We start from the raw sequence: 17,817 nt of genomic DNA, 5'->3' as shown, positions 1-17,817 counted from the left end.
GGCTGCCGTCTTCCCAGCAGACGGTCCTGGCAGCCCCCATGCCCTCCTTGTTCCCGACCCCCGTTCTGTCCGATTACGCAGCTCACGTGGTCCAGGGTATACATGTCAGCACATGTCCCGGGGTTGGGGGGGTGGTTCCAGCCCCATCTGAATCAGACCTGTGGGCGCTGCTCTGGGACAGAGTGAGGTGGGGACCCCGGCTCGGGCCTCGGTGTGCAAACTGTGAAGCCCAGTAAGCGGGGCGGCCAGCCCCGAGTCCAGGCGGATGCCCAGAGGGGCTCCCCTTTTCAGAGTCACTGTCAGCCTGTCAGGGCCGGGGTGCTGTCCACTCCTCTGCCTTCCCGTGACCTGAGCATCCCCGCTTCCCAGGGATTCCCGGTGTGGCTGACCGTGCGGGGACTGCCGGCCTCTCCTGCCGTTCTAGCATTTGAGGACACATCCTTCCTGGATGAGCAGACTGCATGAGGCTCAAAGAAAAACAGCACGCGATTTTTAAATAACTTTATAATCTCCTGATGGATTTAGTTTGTGAATAAAAAAGAAAAAAAAATGAACAAAGTGTTTACAATAGTTATCAAGGCAAAGTCGACTCTAACACAGTTTCTCTGTAACGTCATGATCGTGTCAGTGACACCGCTGGGCCAGCGTGCAGTGGACGGCGGTGGTGGGCCTGCTCAGACACCACCCTGTCGGCCGCTACCGTTGCCAAAAGGACTCAAGCTGCAGGGTCAGCACCCGGGGCCCCGGCTCCTCAGCAGGGACGGCTCTCACTCCTCAAGCCGGGGGGCAGGGGAACCCTAGGAGACCCCAGTCTATGCCCCGCACACCCGCTGGGCTCGAGTGCCTCGGGCTGCCCCTGGGGGCCCAGGGCGTGTGCAATACTTCTGTGGTGGGTGGGGAGGCAGCCCCACCAGGGCCGGGCTCTCTGGCTCAGTGGGGGGTCACCTCCTTTCCTGGCCAGGCCATTGCTGGGGCCCAGATGGGCAGCCTGCCGGGGGGGGGGTCTCACAAGCTTTCAGGGAAAGGCTGCAGGGACTGAAGCCAGAGGGGCTGGGCTCTGAGCCGGCCCCCCACCCGGACTGCAGGCTCCAGGCTGGCTGGGGCTGGGCCCATCCTGGATGGGCCCCGGAGAGTATAGCACCAAGTGGGCAGGAGGAGGTTCTGTGGCTGGTGCGGGGCTCAGGGGCCAGCACCAGGCCCAGATGACCACACGGGACTCGGCACGCCAGGCGGGGACCAGCGTAGGGGTGAGGGCAGCTATGGGGTCAAGGATCTGAGAGCCTCTGGCAGAGGCCCTGAGGGTGGACAGGAAAGCCGGGCCCCAGGAGCCCCTCCCGAGCTCAGCAGCCGGTTGCCTGCCACCTCGGCCACCTTACGGGGAGAGGGGTGGTGTCTGGCTGACCCAGAGCTTGAATTCCTTTATTAACATGATATTGGTTTATTTTAGAAACACAGCTCCTTAATTTTTCAGTTCTACAACTACTCTGTAATATCTTAATAATCTCAACAACGGACACAATGGAACCGCCCCGATTCTCTGAACCACACGGACAATATCGACAAGCAGAGAAACGAAAGAGTAGGTGGGGTGGGGCAGGAGCCCACTCCCTGTAAATCAATCGCTAACCCGCCGCTCCCCCGGGGCCAGGAGAACCACCTACGACGGGGGTCACAGCACTCGCCACACACGCCAGGAAACACCGGGGGACACTTGGTTACAGTTTGGACACTAAAAAGTTTCGAAAGTTTTTGCTTCAAAAGCACAGGACAGCCATTTTGTTCAGAAGGATTTTCCCTGTTTTCTTCCTGTATTCCCTTAGTTTCCAGGGAGGAAACACCAGATTCCTCTCAAGACCTTTCTTCGATGGCCGAGCCCCTGCTGAGGGGTCAGGGCTGGCAGTGGTGGGTGGGCCTGGGTCTGCACGGCCGGCTGCTGCTCCCTCTTCTCCCCCCGCACCCCCACAGCCCTGCGCTCCGCGGCTGATGGGAGATGAGGCTGGGGTGGGGTCGGGGGCCCACACAGGGTCCACGGGGACTTGGGAACAGCCACTCGAGCCCAAGTCCGCTTTTGCTCGTTCCCTGCCCTGGGGCCTTTGCTCACGTGGTGGAGTCCACAGCAGGGAGGGAAGGGCACGCGGGCTGGGTCAGCGGCAAATCCTGTCAGCAGTTACCGACAGCTGGAGATGACTTCCTCTCCTCCTCTCGCTCCGGGGGGTGGGCGAGCTGCTGGAAAACCCCAGACCTTTCTGGACACAAAGGGTGAGCCCAGCTGCTGCCATCCATGCTAGAAGCGCCTTGGGTCCCGTCTGCTTCACTTGCGTTCCTAAGAAGAGTTAGGAAGAGGGAGCTCTCAGGCCCCCTTCAGATGGTCAGGTATGCGGTCAAGGTCAGAGCTGAAATGGAGTTCTGGAGCCCTGCTCCCTTCTTCACATGTGAGAGCCCACCTGACGTCTTTTCCATTTCAAACAGTGTCCACAACCCTTGTAGACCTGCACCCTGACGCTTAATCACGAGCCCAGCGAGTGCCTGCAGTGGAGGGGCAGGACCCGGGAAGAGACGGGCACCGTGGGAAACTTCCGCCCTGCACCCCAGGTCGGTGCCACCCACTCTCCTTCTTGCTGCCCCCCGTGACAACTGTGACCTGGGGACAGAGCTCGAGGTGCTCAGGGCAACGAGATGTGCCGGGAGGATGGAGGTTTTGGTGGGCATGTTAGGCAGCCTGCAGCGCGTCTTCAAGGTCACAGACCTTCGGGAGCAGCTCGTGACCTCATACAACCATGAAGCCAGGAGAGGTCAGGGGGCACAAGGCTCGTGTGCTGGGAACTGCACCCTTAGCAAACGTTGGCTGAGAGAGAGACCTACACTCAGTAAGATGCTAAATGCTGGCGATTACATTCAATTTGCCCTTGTGGTATAGGCAGGTCCTTGTTCACTATTAAACTTCAGCCAGAGTGGACCCTCATCCAGGACCAAACAGCCCCCAGAACCACTGCGATGCAAGGACCACCCCCCAGGAGGCAGAGGAGAGTCCTGCCTGGTTCAGGGACAGACAGACGGTGTCCGCCCAGAGCAACCCTACAGGTATCCACAGGCAGGCAGCAGGGACTGTATTTGACGGGAAAGGTGGATCCGGCGGGGTCCGGGAAACCACCAGGATAAGAGCCGGTTGGGCCGCTGCCCTGCATGGGGCCTCCTCCTCCTGCAGGCCAGGGAGGAGGTCCTTCTACCTTGGTCCTCCCATTGTGGTGGACAATGTGAGATTCCAGGGCTCCGGCCCTAAAACACTGGGGCTTTCTATGCGATTTACGGGCAGTGCAATAAGTAAACGGGGTTGAGGTAATTCACCACGAACGGCCACCACTTACTGTCTGAGCCCTGTGGCACCCCCGCTCTGGCCAGCCCGGCTGTCAGGAAGCATCTCAGTAAGAAACTTATGAGCTGAGTCCATTTAAACCTTCGATAAGGAGCCCTCGACAGCTTCTTATGGGGGGAAGCTGGTTCACGGCAGGGAGTGGGGGCTGCTGGAGTTGTGACCATATAAGTTAATGGGACCGTCACAGGCTGCTGGTGGGAAGATACGGGACTGACGGCTGTGATGACCTGACAGGCAGCCTCGGATTCTCTGGGTGAATAACTGGGGAAGGGGAAGAAAACCCATTTAGCCCAGCAACTCTTTATCAGAGGACGTGAGCGTCTGCTGGGTGTCTGGCCGGAGAGGTGATCAAAGGGTGAGATTCGGGTTAAGTGGTCTGTTTCTCGGTGCCTGATATTTATGACTGCCACTGTCTATGCTTGAAGTACTCTCAACCGGATCTGCAACTTTGGGGTCGATTTTCTGATTTGCAACACGGAGCCGGCCAAGTTCATCGAGAAGCACATGGATGTGCAGAGAAGACACCGTCACCGTCAGCACGCTCCTTCAGGGGAGCAAACCCCCAAATTCCAAGTCATCAGAGGGGATCCTATCCTACAGGCTAAAACTGATGCAGCCTCTTGCCCCCCAAACCCATAAATTCCATTATAATGAGAAACGCTGATTTGTGGAAGATTTTTCTGGAAAAGCTGCCCTCTATTAAGACTTAAGATCGGACCAGGTGCATCTCACAGAATCCTTGACCCCGCCCCACCCAGAGGCTGTCTTCAAGGCTGGTGCCTGGCAGCCACACAGGCACTTCATAAACACGGTCTGAGCGGAAGAGGGGAAGGAGTGCATGTGTGATGAGCGACATCCATGCGTGGCAGAGGCTGTGGTTCAGGATGAAGGCTGCAGCAGGGGTGGGTGGGGGCGCTGTGGGTCAGGATGAGGCTGCAGCAGGGGTGGGCGGGGCGGGGCGTGCCCAAGCCTGGAGTGCAGGGTAGGGGTGGGGTGGGGGCAGGCAGGAGCGCTCTTCAGGGGTGAGACGGAGACGTCGGGGAAGCCAGCCTGGCCCAGAGGGCCGGTCACATTCTGCAGCAGCAGAGCTGCGGGCGCGGCCACGCTGCCCTCTTTCAGTGATGGCTGTGATCCAATGCACCAAGCAAGAGGGGCTCACCCAGAGGTTGAGGACAAGCATGAGGACCAGAAGGCAGGGAGGCCGGTTCCCCGCGCACCCGCCCACAGGCCTGCCTAGATGCCTCCTGCGGACAGCCACCAGCACGGACAGGAGAGGAGAGCTGGTCGGCTCCGGGTCCCTGGTCCCGCTCCCCCTCCTCTCTTTCTGTTAATACTCTTTTCGGGATTTTTTTTAAACCCTTTTAGGGGAAAGCACCTGTTCTGGTATCAGAACATGCAGCGCTTGGGTCCGCAGTGAAGCATCCCCCAGAAAGCCAAGCTCCGCAGCGTCCAGACTCCATCCTCATGTGACAGATGGGGGAGGAGGGCTCTCCCCGTGTCCCCATCAGGGCATAGCCACCAGCGTCCACAGTGTCACTGCTGATGGCCGGAGGGTAGCTCTCCACGGAGACTCGGCTGCTCACCCGGCTGGGACAGCAGGACAGTTAGTGTGGGGACGACACCCAGAGAAGGAAGCAGGTTACAAGACAGACGAAAAACAGCGCTGGCGCCTCACTGGAGGGATTAAGCGAGACGGGACAGGGTCTGTAGTGTGTCTGGTGCCAGGAGCCTAGGGCCCGGCTCCTCGCATGCCTCCTCTCCTGGCTCCAAGGTTCAGTGCTCGGGCTTCTGGGTTGGCCGCTCCCGTGAGGGGTCAGGATGACTCTTCCAGGGCGTTGACCACCTGCTCCAGGATGTCGGGGCAGTGATCTGCGATCTGCTGCAGGACGGCGTTGGCAAACTCCTGCAACTCGGCATTGTCCCGCTCACCTTTCTCCTGCTCGCTCTGAAGCTGAAAGGAGAGATGGAATCAGGTGAAATAAATCAAGCCTGTTCGCACTGAGTTCAGAATTACCCTTCATCAACAAAGGAAGGATGCTGGCAAACATGTGGATGAGCCTGCAGGGCATTGCGCTCAGTGAAATGAGCCAGACCGAGAAAGACAAACACCGCATGGTATCACCTATGCATGGAACCTGGAGGGAGAAACATCAAGTCAAATTCGAGAAGCAGAGAGAGGGACAGTGGCCGCCAGGGGCTGGAGGTATGAGAAACGGAAGTGGGGGGGGGGGGTAAAAAGGCACAAACTTTCAGTTCCGAGATGAATGAGGTCTGAGGTCTAATGTACAACCTGGTGATGACCATCAATGATACCGTGTCACACACGGAAATCTGCTAGGAGAGCAGGGTTTAGGGGTTCTCATACAGAAAAAGAGGAAATTGTGACACGACATGTTTACTCGACTGAAAGGCTGGAGAAACTGTTCACAATGTCTGTGTACATCACACCGTCAGCTGTCCCCTTAAATATATTACCATTTTGTCGATTTTAGCTCAGTGAAGCTAAAAAAGAAGAAAAAAAATGATGAAGAAGAGTCAGTTTCCATGTAAAGTCTTCCTGTATCAGAATTAACAATCAGGAAAGTATAAGGAGTATCGAATATCTCCTCTTGAAGACGAAGGTTAGAGGCTGGTCCAAGGCCCCCAGACGGTGACCTACAGAGCTGGGATCCCACCCTGGTGCTCTCACTCCAGGAATGTCCTCCCACTGGGCCACACCGTCATATTCAGGCCCAGGAGGGGGCGGGGCTCATGCGTGATCAGACAGGATCGTGCACACTGGTCCCTGCCTGAGGGAGGACCCCAGCCCCTGCCATGTGCTTCTGCTCAGAGCAGGAGCCTCCCTACCTCAGGCCTGCTGACTGAGCCAAAGAGAAACTGAGCTTGTTTAGAAGTGTATCTCCTATTGTTTAAACACTCTGACATTCTTCCATGTGCTGTACCAGTGTGTATGAGGGCCTACTCTGTGCTTGGCGCTGAAACGCGACAGACTTGGCCCTTGCTCTGGAGCCCTCCCAGGAGACGAGCAAGTACACAGATGACTATGACCCAGCCAGGAAAGGGCGGTGACCGAGGCCTGAACACGCGGCGGGGCAGACAGGAGGATGCCCACGTCACCCTGGGGGCAGTCCCGGATGTTCCTGAAGGCTGAACAGGAGTGCATCTGGGAGGTCAGAAACAGAAGAAGCAGTCGAGTGGATAGAACAGGTGCAGACTTGCAAGCCATTGAGGGGTGCAGGTCTAGGGATGGTGAGACACACCCCTCCCCCAGCTGCTGAGCATCAGGCGGGGGATGGAGTGCAGAATGGCAGAGGTGAGGCTGGAGGGACAGACTGGGGCCAGGCAGTGTATGCAGAGCTAAGGGTTCAGGTTTCATCTGGTGAGAACCACAGGGCGATAGCAGCAACCAGAAGCCCAAGAGCTTTAAGACAGCACAGTGATGTGATCGGTGTCGTGTTCTCAGAAGACAGTATGAAGCTGAAGCAGGTCACATGGGTGGAAGAAGAGCACGTCCAGGGAGGTCACTGTCACGAGCCCAGGGGAGAATGAAGGAGGAATACAGGCTCGGGGCGGGGGGTGCGGTGGGAACGAAGAGGGGCAAGTGGGTGGGAGAATTTCCTAAGGCTGGACTGGTGGGAGGAGGGACAGAGAACAAGGCAGATGAGCCTGAAAATACAGGAGGCAGAGCAGGCTTTAGGGAAGGAAGGAAACTGAGAACTGAGTTTACAGTGTAGTTAAACACATAGACTCTGGAGTGAGGCTGCCTGGGACTGAAGGTTAGCTCTGCCAATGACGGGTCTACATGACCCAGACCCCTTGGAGCCTCAGTTTCCTCGTCTTTAAAAAGGGGCAATGATTATTACAGGGTGGTTTTCATGCCTTAATATTTGTATCAAGTACAGCACAATGTCTGACACACAGAAAGTGCTAGGGAAATGTTAGATGTTGTTATCAAAACTGTTACTGCTGTTTTTTATTAAGCAGATAAGATAACCCAGAAAGAGCATGTGGATTAAAATGCAAAAAGAAGCAAAGTTTCAGTTACACTGTTGACAGAATCTAGATGCTCTGAGCCAAGAATGAGCATGCTGCTTTTTCAAATATATCAAAAAGCTGGGGACAGATTCAGAGCCGGTGATCTTCTGTTAAATGTTGAAAAAAGACCAGGATGTCTGGTCCTGAGCGTCTGGCAAGGGCCAGGTTCAGACCACGCGAAGTCGGTGCGTCCCCAGCTCTAGTTGTGTCATGTGACTGCGAGTCTTCGAAAAAGGGAAAGCCAGGGCATCAGGTGCCTTGTGAACACAGCGGCCTGGGCCAGAGCCCCGGGCTGAGATGCTTAGGTCTCTCCCGCCACGCAGGGCGAGAGAGGAGGTTATGAGGTTGTGCTGCTGCTTCAGCTTCTTATCTTGGGCTGGGGGATAGATAAATGCTGTTTATCTTATTCTTTGTGGGCTGTGATGACTGACTGTGTGTGTCCCCTGAGATCCTTATGTTGAAATTCTCATCTCATTGTGACGATCTGAGGTGGGGGCCTTCTGGAGATGCTTGGATGTGAGGGTGGAGCCCTCATGAATGAGGAGAACTCAGAGACCGCCTCCATCCCCCCTCGTGAGGACCTGAGAAGTGAGCCATCTGCAGCTCAGAGCACAGCCCTCGGTAGAACCAGCCTGTGTGCCAGGATCCTGGGCCCGCAGCCTCTAGAACCTTGAGGAACAAACCTCTGTTGCTGCTAAGCCACCCAGCTTACGGCATTTTGTTATAGCAGCCTGACTAACATAGCAAGTAGTGCTTTTAAAGAAAGCTATGAAAGGAAAAAAAAAAGGGGGAGGATTTGGCTAGTCGAACATTTAAAACATTTGTATGGAGACAGGAAAGATGTAAGTAAAAATACAAGTTTCTGCTTGGGAAATGTTTAGAATAAATAAAACAAAAAGGACTGCTATCAATATATTAACGAAAGTGATAACAATACTCCTAACAACCTAATAGAAAAAACGGGCAGAGGATATGAACCAAAAACTCACAGAAGGAATGCAAATGGTTAATAAGCACATAAATGATAGTCAGCTGTCATGAATAATTAAAGAATAATAAATTAAACAAGATAGGGTTTTGGTTTTTTTTCCCCCCTCCCATCGCATTGGCAACAAAACCTTCAAAGATTGTTAACAATCAGTGTTGGTAAAGACCTAAGGAAGTGGCCCTCATATATTCCACTGATGAGAATATAGAGACTGGGGAGCACTTTGGTCTCTTCAACCAAATTTAATTGCATGTATACTTTATGGAAATAATTCCACTTTCTAGAGTACATTCTACACAAAATACCAGTAAGAAATTCAAGAATGTATGCACAGGTATGTTTACCAAGGCAATTTGTAAGAATGAAACTTTTCTCACTGACCTCAGTGTCAAACAAGAGGTGAGAGAGGTCTGTGTGTTTCGGCTTATGTACAGAAAAATGTACGGACAAAGAAACAAGAACTATGAAGAGTGGTTAGTCTGAGTGGATGGAATGATTTGTATTTTACTCTGTGGACTTCTGTACTGTTTAATACCCACAAGCACTGTCGATCTTACTAAAAGAAATACGAATAAAAACATGGAGTGTAAATATCCAAAGCTGCACGGATTTTTCAAATGTATAACTGTTGCATATGCTAAGCCTAAGAGAAGAAGCCAACAGAAATGTATGAAACATTCATCCAAAAAGTACTGACTGGTGTGCCCATGAAAAGGAATGGAATTCTGACCCAGGCTACCACATGAACCCTGAAAACACTATGCAGAGTGAAAGAGGCCAGTCACAGAAGGCCGCATTCTAGACGGTCCCATTTTTATGAAATGTCCAGACAAGAAAACCCAGTGAGGGGGCGGCCAGTGCTGCCCAGGGTGAGGGCGGGATGGGGTGGTGGGAGGGCCTGCGGACTGATGAACACGCTGAAAGCTGGCTGTGGTGGTGGCCACGCAACTCTGAGAATCATGCCTTTTAAATGTGGATTGCACGATGTGTGAATTCTGTCTCAACGAAACTGTAAGGACACACTAAGTCCTGCCTGCAAAGTCCTGCAGAGCAAATGCCCGCTGAGAGGGAGAAAAATGCTGCAGCTTCAGCCAGGGTGGAAAGGAGGAGAAGAGGGGAGAGTCCCTTGAGGAGGTGACGGGAGATGTTCGAAGACAGAGAAGGCTCGTTCCAGACAGAAAACCAGCAAGAGCGGAGCAGGCGCAGAGCAAGGGGAGATGCGCTCGGCTGGTCCCCGGGGTTTGGGGTCATGGAATCTACCAGGTCTTGACAGAAGTAACGCAGGTCTCCCTAGCCTGGCCGGGCATGGGCACTGCCCCCACACCCCACACGCTCTCTGTGATGACCACCGAGGGCTCTGGCCTCCACTGCAGGCACCTCATTATCAGAACAGTGGGGACAGACTGGAGTGAGCTGACGGCGCCATCAGGTGCGACTGAGGCGCAGGGTGAGAGGAAACGCGCTCGAGACCCCCGTCATCAGGGCTGGAAGCGGAAGTGGGAAGGGCAACAGAACTGGGGGAGGGCCAGAGAGAGCCAGGAGGGATAGAGATTGGGAAAAACCAGAGGCCGGCCACAAGGCTACGCTTTCCCAACATCTAATGAATGGTCTGCCTGGGGAGAGGTGCTTAGACAGAGGGGCGAGAAGAGAGGAGGCAGTGCTCCTTCACTGGCGGGTCCCTCTCCATCTCTGGGGATCAAGGCTGGCCTGCACTTGACCTGGAAGCAGCACCACACGTGGGCACAGCAGGGCAGAGAGAGATTCCACTGGCACTCGATCCATCACACACTAGTTATTTCCTGTCTCGAAAAAAAATCTCAAAGATCAACCTTTCCTGTGAAACGGGAACTGCTTCTCAAATGAGGATTTCTGTTTTGACTCTGAAATGCAAAGCTCTCGTCATCTGAGGTCTGAGGAGTGCTGAGTGTCGGGAAAAGTGTCATTAAAACTTCAGACCACTCAAGGAAGAAAGGCAACATGAAGAAACCAAACGAAGACTTGAGACAGCTGTGCTCTTGCAGCACAGGTGTGAGAACAAATCTTGAGGGGGATTAGTACCTCGTTATTTAACAGTATTTCATTAGCATGCACAGTACATGCAAAAAAGAAAAAAAAAAGGCGATTTCTGTGTGGTTTCAGCATGTAGTAGACCCTGTGCACGAACCAGGAAAGGTGTGTTCCAGCTTCTGAAACTGACCTCACCAGCTTGTCTCTCCATCCTTTGCCTCCTCCCCAAAGAAAAGCCCCTTAGACTTAGCACAGGGAAGGATTTCCCAAAACGTACAGACATGCAATATTGGGGATTTAATGAAAAAGTTCATTCCATTTTAGTTGCAATGCTCCTCTGTCCCTCTTCCCTTCCTTGTTAAAGTGACAAATCCCGACTTGGTGGATATAAACTCTGCTGAGTAAGCCAACAAGATCTACCACTTCCTACTCTCTTCTAATACTGGCAGGCCAGTTCTAACCTCGCAAGTACTACAGTGAAAAAACACTACCGTCTTGTTTCTTTTCTTAAAAACACCATAATCATATGCAGCGTGTAGGTTCACAGAATCTCCCCCTCTAGACACAGAGATGCAATTTTCTGGGTACGTGCTGAGAGCTTTGCATCTAAAGACAAACAACAACAACCCTAAGAACATTTCCAAATATATTTAAAAAACAAACGTGTTCCCATGAATCCCATAAGCTCCTGTAACAGCAGTATCAAATCCCATATCTCAGCATCTCTGCTTTCTCCATAAATAAACACCTAACATGAAATCTTCCCCAAACGCCTTGGGCCTCTTCCTGCTTAACCTTAAGAGAATTGAGATGCTCTGGAGGAAGGGAATCTTGGAGTAAGAGGTATACAGCATCTGCCTCCAGTAGAGAAGACAGAAAATAGGGTTGGCTCAAAGAAATGGGGGGGATTTCTCTGGTCCAGTGGCTAAGACTCTCTGCTCCCAACGCAGGGGGCCCGGGTTCCATCCCTGGTCAGGGAACTAGATCCCACATGCCGCAACTAAGACCTGGAGCAGCCAAAAAAATAGCTTTTAAAAATTAAAAAAAAAAAAAAAAAGTAATAAAGAAACAGGGACTTGGAACTGTGGCTGAGGTTGACTGGGACGGTGGCATCCTGCATGTGGGTGCTGCTGCTGTCCATGGCAAAGGGTAGACCACTCTGGGGGCTGGCAGCCGTGAGCCTGCTGCTGTTCAGTTGCTCAGTCCTGTCTGACTCTGTGACCACATGGACTGCAGCCCGCCAGGCTTCCCTGTTCTTCATCTTCTGGAGTTTGCTCAAACTCGTGTCCATTGAATCAGTGACGTCATCCAACCATCTCATCCTCTGTCATCCCCTCCTCCTCCCGCCTTCAATCATTCCCAGCATTGGGGTCTTTTCCAATGAATTGGCTCTTCGAATCAGGTAGCCAAAGTGTTAGAGCTTCAGCATCAGTCCTTCCAATGAATATTCAGGGTTGATTTCCTTTAGGATTGACTGGTTAGATCCCCTGGAGAAGGAAATGGCAACCCACTCCAGCACTCTTGCCTAGAAAATTCCATGGATGGAGGAGCCTGGTGGGCTATAGTCCATGGGGTCGCAAAGAGTTGGACACAACCAAGCAACTTCACTTGTTGTTGGTTCGATCTCCGTGCTGTCCAAGGGACTCTCAAGAATCTTCTCCAACAACAGTTCGAAAGCATCAATTCTTTGGTGCTCAGCTTTCTTTATGGTCCAACTCTCACATTTGTATATGACTACTGGAAAAACCACAGCTTTGACTATACGAACCTTTGTTGGCAAGGTGATGGGAGCCTGAGGAACTCATTATTAAGGTAACGCAGATGTGACACATCCGATCTCAAAACGACCCCATGATGCTCCTGTTCCTCCTTCCTCCAGGTCACCTGGAGCCATCTCCCATGGCCCTGGCCCATCAACTAACTCTGTTCCCAACCTCTCCCCTCCCCGGCCTCTGACCACGGCCTCTGGGGGCTCTCTCACCCCAAGCTTTCTGAACCCGCCTCTCTCATGTGCATGTGTGCTAAGTCGTTTTCCTTTCTTTCCCATCAAATACCTAAAACAGCTCTAAATATCCTTCCTCCGTTTCCCACTTTCCTCCTTAACATCTAAGAATTTAGCTTTTTGCCATTTCATCAAAACTGCTCTCTCAAAAGTTGACTAAACTAAGACCTCCACACCGAAAACCTGCATGGCATTATGTGCAGAAGGACCATGTATCTTAAATGGAGATACGACACAATCCCAGATGGGAAGCCTCAACATTGTAAGAGTGTTAATTCTGCCCAAACCACCTGCCGATACAGTGCACTTCAATCACAGCTGTGGCAGGTGTGTGTGTGTGAGTGCGTGTGACTGACACGCTGATTCAGGGCACGAGAGGAAATATAAAGAGCTCAAAGCAGCAGAACAACCACGGAGAAACAGTGTTACAAAACAGCTCTCAGTTCAGTTCAGTCGCTCAGTCGTGTCCGACTCTTTGAGACCCCCTGAACCGCAGCACGCCAGGCCTCCCTGTCCATTACCAATTCCTGGAGTCCACCCAAACCCATGTCCATTGAGTCAGTGATGCCATCCAACTATCTTATCCTCTGTTGTCCCCTTCTCCTCCTGCTCTCAATCTTCCCAGCATCAGGGTCTTTTCCAATGAGTCAGCTCTTCGCATCAGGTGGCCAAAGTATTGGAGTTTCAGCTTCAACATCAGTCCTTCCAATGAACACCCAGAACTGATCTCCTTTAGGATGGACTGGTTGGACCTCCCTGAGGTCCAAGGGACTCTCAAGAGTCTTCTCCAACACCACAGTTTAAAAGCATCAATTATTTGGCACTCAGCTTTCTTTATAGTCCAACTATCACATCCATACATGACCATTGGAAAAACCATAGCCTTGACTAGACGGACCTTGGTTGGCAAAGTAATGTCTCTGCTTTTTAATATGCTGTCTAGGTTGGTCATAACTTTCCTTCCAAGGAGTAAGCATCTTTTAATTTCATGGCTGCAATCATGAAATAGTTCTTCACGTGATTAAATGTGCCTCTAGAATCCAAATTTAAAAAGGGCTGCATTGTAATCCTTTTTATGGATGTAATATAATTTATTTCACTAATTCAATTATTATAAATGTAGCCTATTTTCACTACTATTAATATTAGTGTGTTGAAATTTTCTAAACATAAATCCGTGCATATCTATAGCTATCTTCTTAGAATCCTGCATCAAAGGGTATACACCTTTTTAAAGCTCTGGACATGTCACCAAACTGTTCAGAACAGCTGCACTAACTTTCAGTCAACAAATAAGGGTGACCATTTCCCATCCTCCTGGTCCCCTGAGTCTCACCCACCTCCCCCCCACAACCTTGCCAATGCGACAGGGCTGTTTTCATTCACAGTTCTATGTAGTGAAGCCAAAAACAGAGGCGAAGTATTTAAAAATATGTCTATAAGGCCATTTCCTCTTTTGAGGAATTCCTGTGAACGTCCTTTTCAGGCCACGTTTCTTTTGCTTTAGTTTCTTCCTCTCTGATCTCCTGGTCACAAACCTGACACTGGCTCTTGGATCTTAGCATCTTCTGCTTATTGCAATAGCTTCACAACCATCTCTGGAGAAGGAAATGGTAACCCATGCCAGTATTCTTGCCTAGAGAATCCCATGGACACAGGAGCCTGGTGGGCTACGGTCCATAGGGTTGCAAAGTGTTGGACACAACTGAAGTGACTGAGCACATAGCACCATCTCAACCCTAAGATGGGCTGGGTTAAGTTTGCTCCTCCTCTTCCAAGATCTTAAATGATTTCCTCCCTATAAACAGAGTCCAGTCCCTCTGGCACGGCGGCCACCATCCAGCCTGTCCTACTTTCCCAGTATATCCTGGTCATCCTCCGTGCTTCCGCGCTGACGCGGTTCCCTCACCCTGGGACATGGACCATCTTACCTCCGACACCCTCGCTTCCCATCTAACTCATCCTTCGTCATGGAGACACCCCTTGTCAGAAGTGAACACTGTTGTTGAAGCACTCATTTTGTCTTGTGTCTCAGGAGTTGGCTACATGTTTAATTCCCCAATGCTTCCGCAAGTTCCTCAGTGAATTCTTTTTTACATACCAAGGCTGCCGAGCAAAGCAGCCTGTACAGAGCAGACAACCGAAAAGCAACTGGAGGAGGAACTGAAGAAACAGATGTTAGCCCCGGGGGAGGGGGAACACCCGCAACTTTTCCCAAAGATAAACCTGAAGCATCTCCAAGTCAAGACTGTCTGACGGTGACGACCTTGTAGCAGGACGCATCAACCGATCACCAAGACACCCACGCTGTTAAAGCTCTCAAAAGACGGACCGTGGGACCAGTACAGGATACTAAGCTTGCCTCTGGCACGAATTTTCTGGCTTTGTCTGCTGAATGTTATGATAATGTATTCTGTTCTTAGTAGCTACTCCAGCCCTCGTTGAATTCAGAGTAGTAATATGATTTCTAGAGGGACTCGGGCCAAGAATCACAAATGCAATAGCAACTCAATCTGGATTCTCAAAGCAACATGCATGGGAGGGAGCAAGGGAGAAGGGCTGGGCAGGGAGAAGATGCCCCACAACCCACAAAAACACGTCACGACAGGCTGGCTGTGAGGGAGACCATGAGGGCTCCCACGGTGCCTTCCATGTCAGAGAGCAGAGCTGATGGGGGGAGACGGATCAGGACCCTGTGGGAGGGATGGAGAAGCAGTGGGGCAGCGGAGGACGGGCTGGCAGCCCTGGAAGCGGCCCAGAACCTCCACCGCCCAGCACGGGTCAGGGAGTCAGGGTGGAGACGGCTTCTCCCCAGAGCCCAGTCAAGGCCAAGGGAGAGCTAATAGAGACCCACGAAACAGGACGGTCTTAAATGAGAGGAAAAGCCTTACTTCAAGGCAAATGGCCTTGTGTTCGCAGACACAGGATGAGGAGAGACAAGAGGGCGGAGGGGTGGGTATAAAGGCGGGAGGGATGGTTACAAGAGACGTGACTGGACGAATACCACTGTGCCTGGCAGTGACTCAGATTCATTCGTGTTTGTAGTTGGGTTGGTGATGGGCGGGAAAATCACACAGAGATGCTCGGTTTGGTTTTAGCAGACAGGAATCTGAACTTGAGGTTTCTAACAGCAAGGTCCCAGGATGCAGAGGCCGGGAGGTTTGAGCTGTCAATGGACATGATGATTGGGGCCTTGTAGAGGTGACGGTCCTCTATCGGAGTGGTCCACTATCCCGGTCAGATCTAGGCTATAGCCTCCAGCCCCAATTCGCAGGACGTTTAAACTATACTGACCCAGGAGACATGAAGACATGAAACAATCCAAGTCTGCGTTTTTGAACAACTAGAATAAACTGCCATGTATTCTGCCACAACTATCTGCTGTTGTTGTTCAGTCACTGGGTCATGTCCTACTCTTTGTGACCCCATAGACTGCAGCCTGCCAGGCTCCTCTGTCCATGCCAATTTTCCAGGCAGGAATACTGCCATGGGTTACCACTTCCTTCTCCAGTGGATCTTCCTGGCCCAGGGATTGAACCCGAGTCTCCTGCATTGGCAGGTGGGTTCTTTACCATCTGGGCCACCAGGGAAGCCCAATTATCTGCTGAATAAAACATGAAACTTATGTGGTCAGAGGGACCTGACAGCATGGTGCACATTTCATGTCCAGGCAGTAAATACTTCATTTACTTTTCCACAGGAGTTTGGTCACCTTTGTGCTTTGTGGCATCCCTCTGGCATCTGGTAACAGGGAAAATGGAAGCTGACCTTGAAGAACGTGCCTACAATCACTCCCCATGGATTACAGTAAACTGTGAAGCCCTCTCGTCCTTCTATCTCAAGACCGGGTTTGCAGCTTGAACTTTCCGGGTTTCTTCCCAAGGTCTCCCTGACTCCAGCTGCTGGCCACCCTGCCCTGGACTCTGCAAGCTGACTGGCCATGCTGGTGGCCGGGACGTTGCTGCTGGGGCTTCTCCTTGCCCTTGCCTGCCTTGCAATGAACCCTCTGCCCGCCAACGCTGGGTCTGTCTTTCTAAGAAGGAGAGGCTGCTGCCGCTTATGACAGAAGTGAACATGGTGTCACGGCTCCTCCAGGATGAATCTGGAAAGAGTCCGCTCACTCCACCACCGAGATCCATCACCGTCGGTTCCCCGGTGACAACACGCAACTGCATGGTGACCTTCTTGAAGTGCACCCAGGGACATAAAGGACCGTCCTCCTCTCCTTCCCTCATGTCGGGCGACAAGGAGGGAACAAAGCCCAGCCCTGAAGCCTCTCGAAGCATGAACATCACAAATGCCATTCCAGGACCTTCAAGAGCTCGTTAAATTAAGCCCTGCACACGGGAGGCGCTCCCTAGTCTCTGGATGAACACTTGCCATGTGCCCTGGGGGAGGAGCTAGGCTTTCCAATAGTTAAAAACTGAGCAAAGATAAAAACAAACCAAGGACATCTTTGCTGCCCAGCATTGAAAGCCCTGCGGCAACATCCCGGCCCCGAAGAGAATAAAGCACATCAGATTTGTGGTGACCCTGTATCTGTACAAAGCACACAGTTTAGTTTTCTACACTAATCCCCTCCCCGACAAAATATCCAACAGTGGACCCACAAGACCTAAAAGCAGGCCAATTCTGAAACTGAGACTCACGCCTGGAAAGGAGCTAACAGTACTCGCAGTTCAGTTCTCTAACCTTCAGGGAAGGTGTGCGAGGCCTGAGGAGGCCAAGTGGCCAGTGTCGTGTAGACTGGTAGAGCCTGAGTCCCAAGAAACCCAGGGTTCATTCCCCATGCCCCAGCAGCCAGCAACCAGGGGGTCAAACTCTGCTGTCTTCACACACCAGTGCTCCGGAGAGAGACAGAGGGCCTGTCCCCACCTCAGAGGCCAGTTTCACAGGACATCTGGTCTTGCCTGCTAACCCCCAGATCTCAGAGTCCCCATGTCACTCACGGCTGCTTATCGTCTTCTGAAGGCTACAGTCAGTCGTGGTTTTGTGAGTCAACAACCTGGAGTCAAGTGACCCACATGAACTGGGGTCAATGGATGTATAGGACCGAAACACAGCTGCTGACACCTGTTACCCCAAAGTAAGCTCCCTGGGGACAACGGGGGCTGGACCCAGGCATGGACAGTGATGGGACAGTTCGGGTTTAGATAGTCATCTGCCATAAACCAACTCCTGCTTTCTGGTAATTCTCCGCTGAACTTGCAGATGTCACTAACGGACTAATGTCTTCATCTCCAGCCTACTTAAGTCTGGACACTTCTAAAGTATTTCCTGCCTGAAGTATTCGCCTCTGGCTAAGATAATCTGGGTTTTTCTACGTGATATTTGACCTCCCAGGTTAGACTCCTTCCTGAGAGATTCCATCCTGACACAGGTGTTACACCTTCTCTGAATGAGCTAGGGAAG

The 17,817-nt window shown here is 52.0% G+C and overlaps 1 protein-coding gene across 7 annotated transcripts in view; it reads right to left on the bottom strand.

Annotated features, from left to right (window-relative positions):
• Positions 1-488: 488 nt before the first annotated feature.
• The window catches only part of ERC1 (ELKS/RAB6-interacting/CAST family member 1), a 277,757-nt gene continuing 260,428 nt past the window's right edge, over positions 489-17,817 (bottom strand). For 6 of the 7 annotated variants that reach the window (XM_055396335.2, XM_055396333.2, XM_055396332.2 and 3 more), the window contains one exon: positions 489-5,324. In XM_055396335.2, coding sequence (XP_055252310.1) covers positions 5,187-5,324 — 138 coding nt within the window. In that variant the 3' untranslated portion in view covers positions 489-5,186. The remainder of the gene's footprint in view (positions 5,325-17,817) is intronic. The other variant, XR_016037703.1, reaches the window with a different exon arrangement.

Source organism: Moschus berezovskii, chromosome 6, assembly GCF_049115385.1.
Source record: "Moschus berezovskii isolate FMDL1 chromosome 6, NW_MosBer_1.0, whole genome shotgun sequence".
Lineage (NCBI taxonomy): Eukaryota > Metazoa > Chordata > Mammalia > Artiodactyla > Moschidae > Moschus > Moschus berezovskii.
The sequence above is the reverse complement of the archived record's forward strand: the minus strand, read 5'-3'. Positions and strand labels throughout refer to the sequence as shown.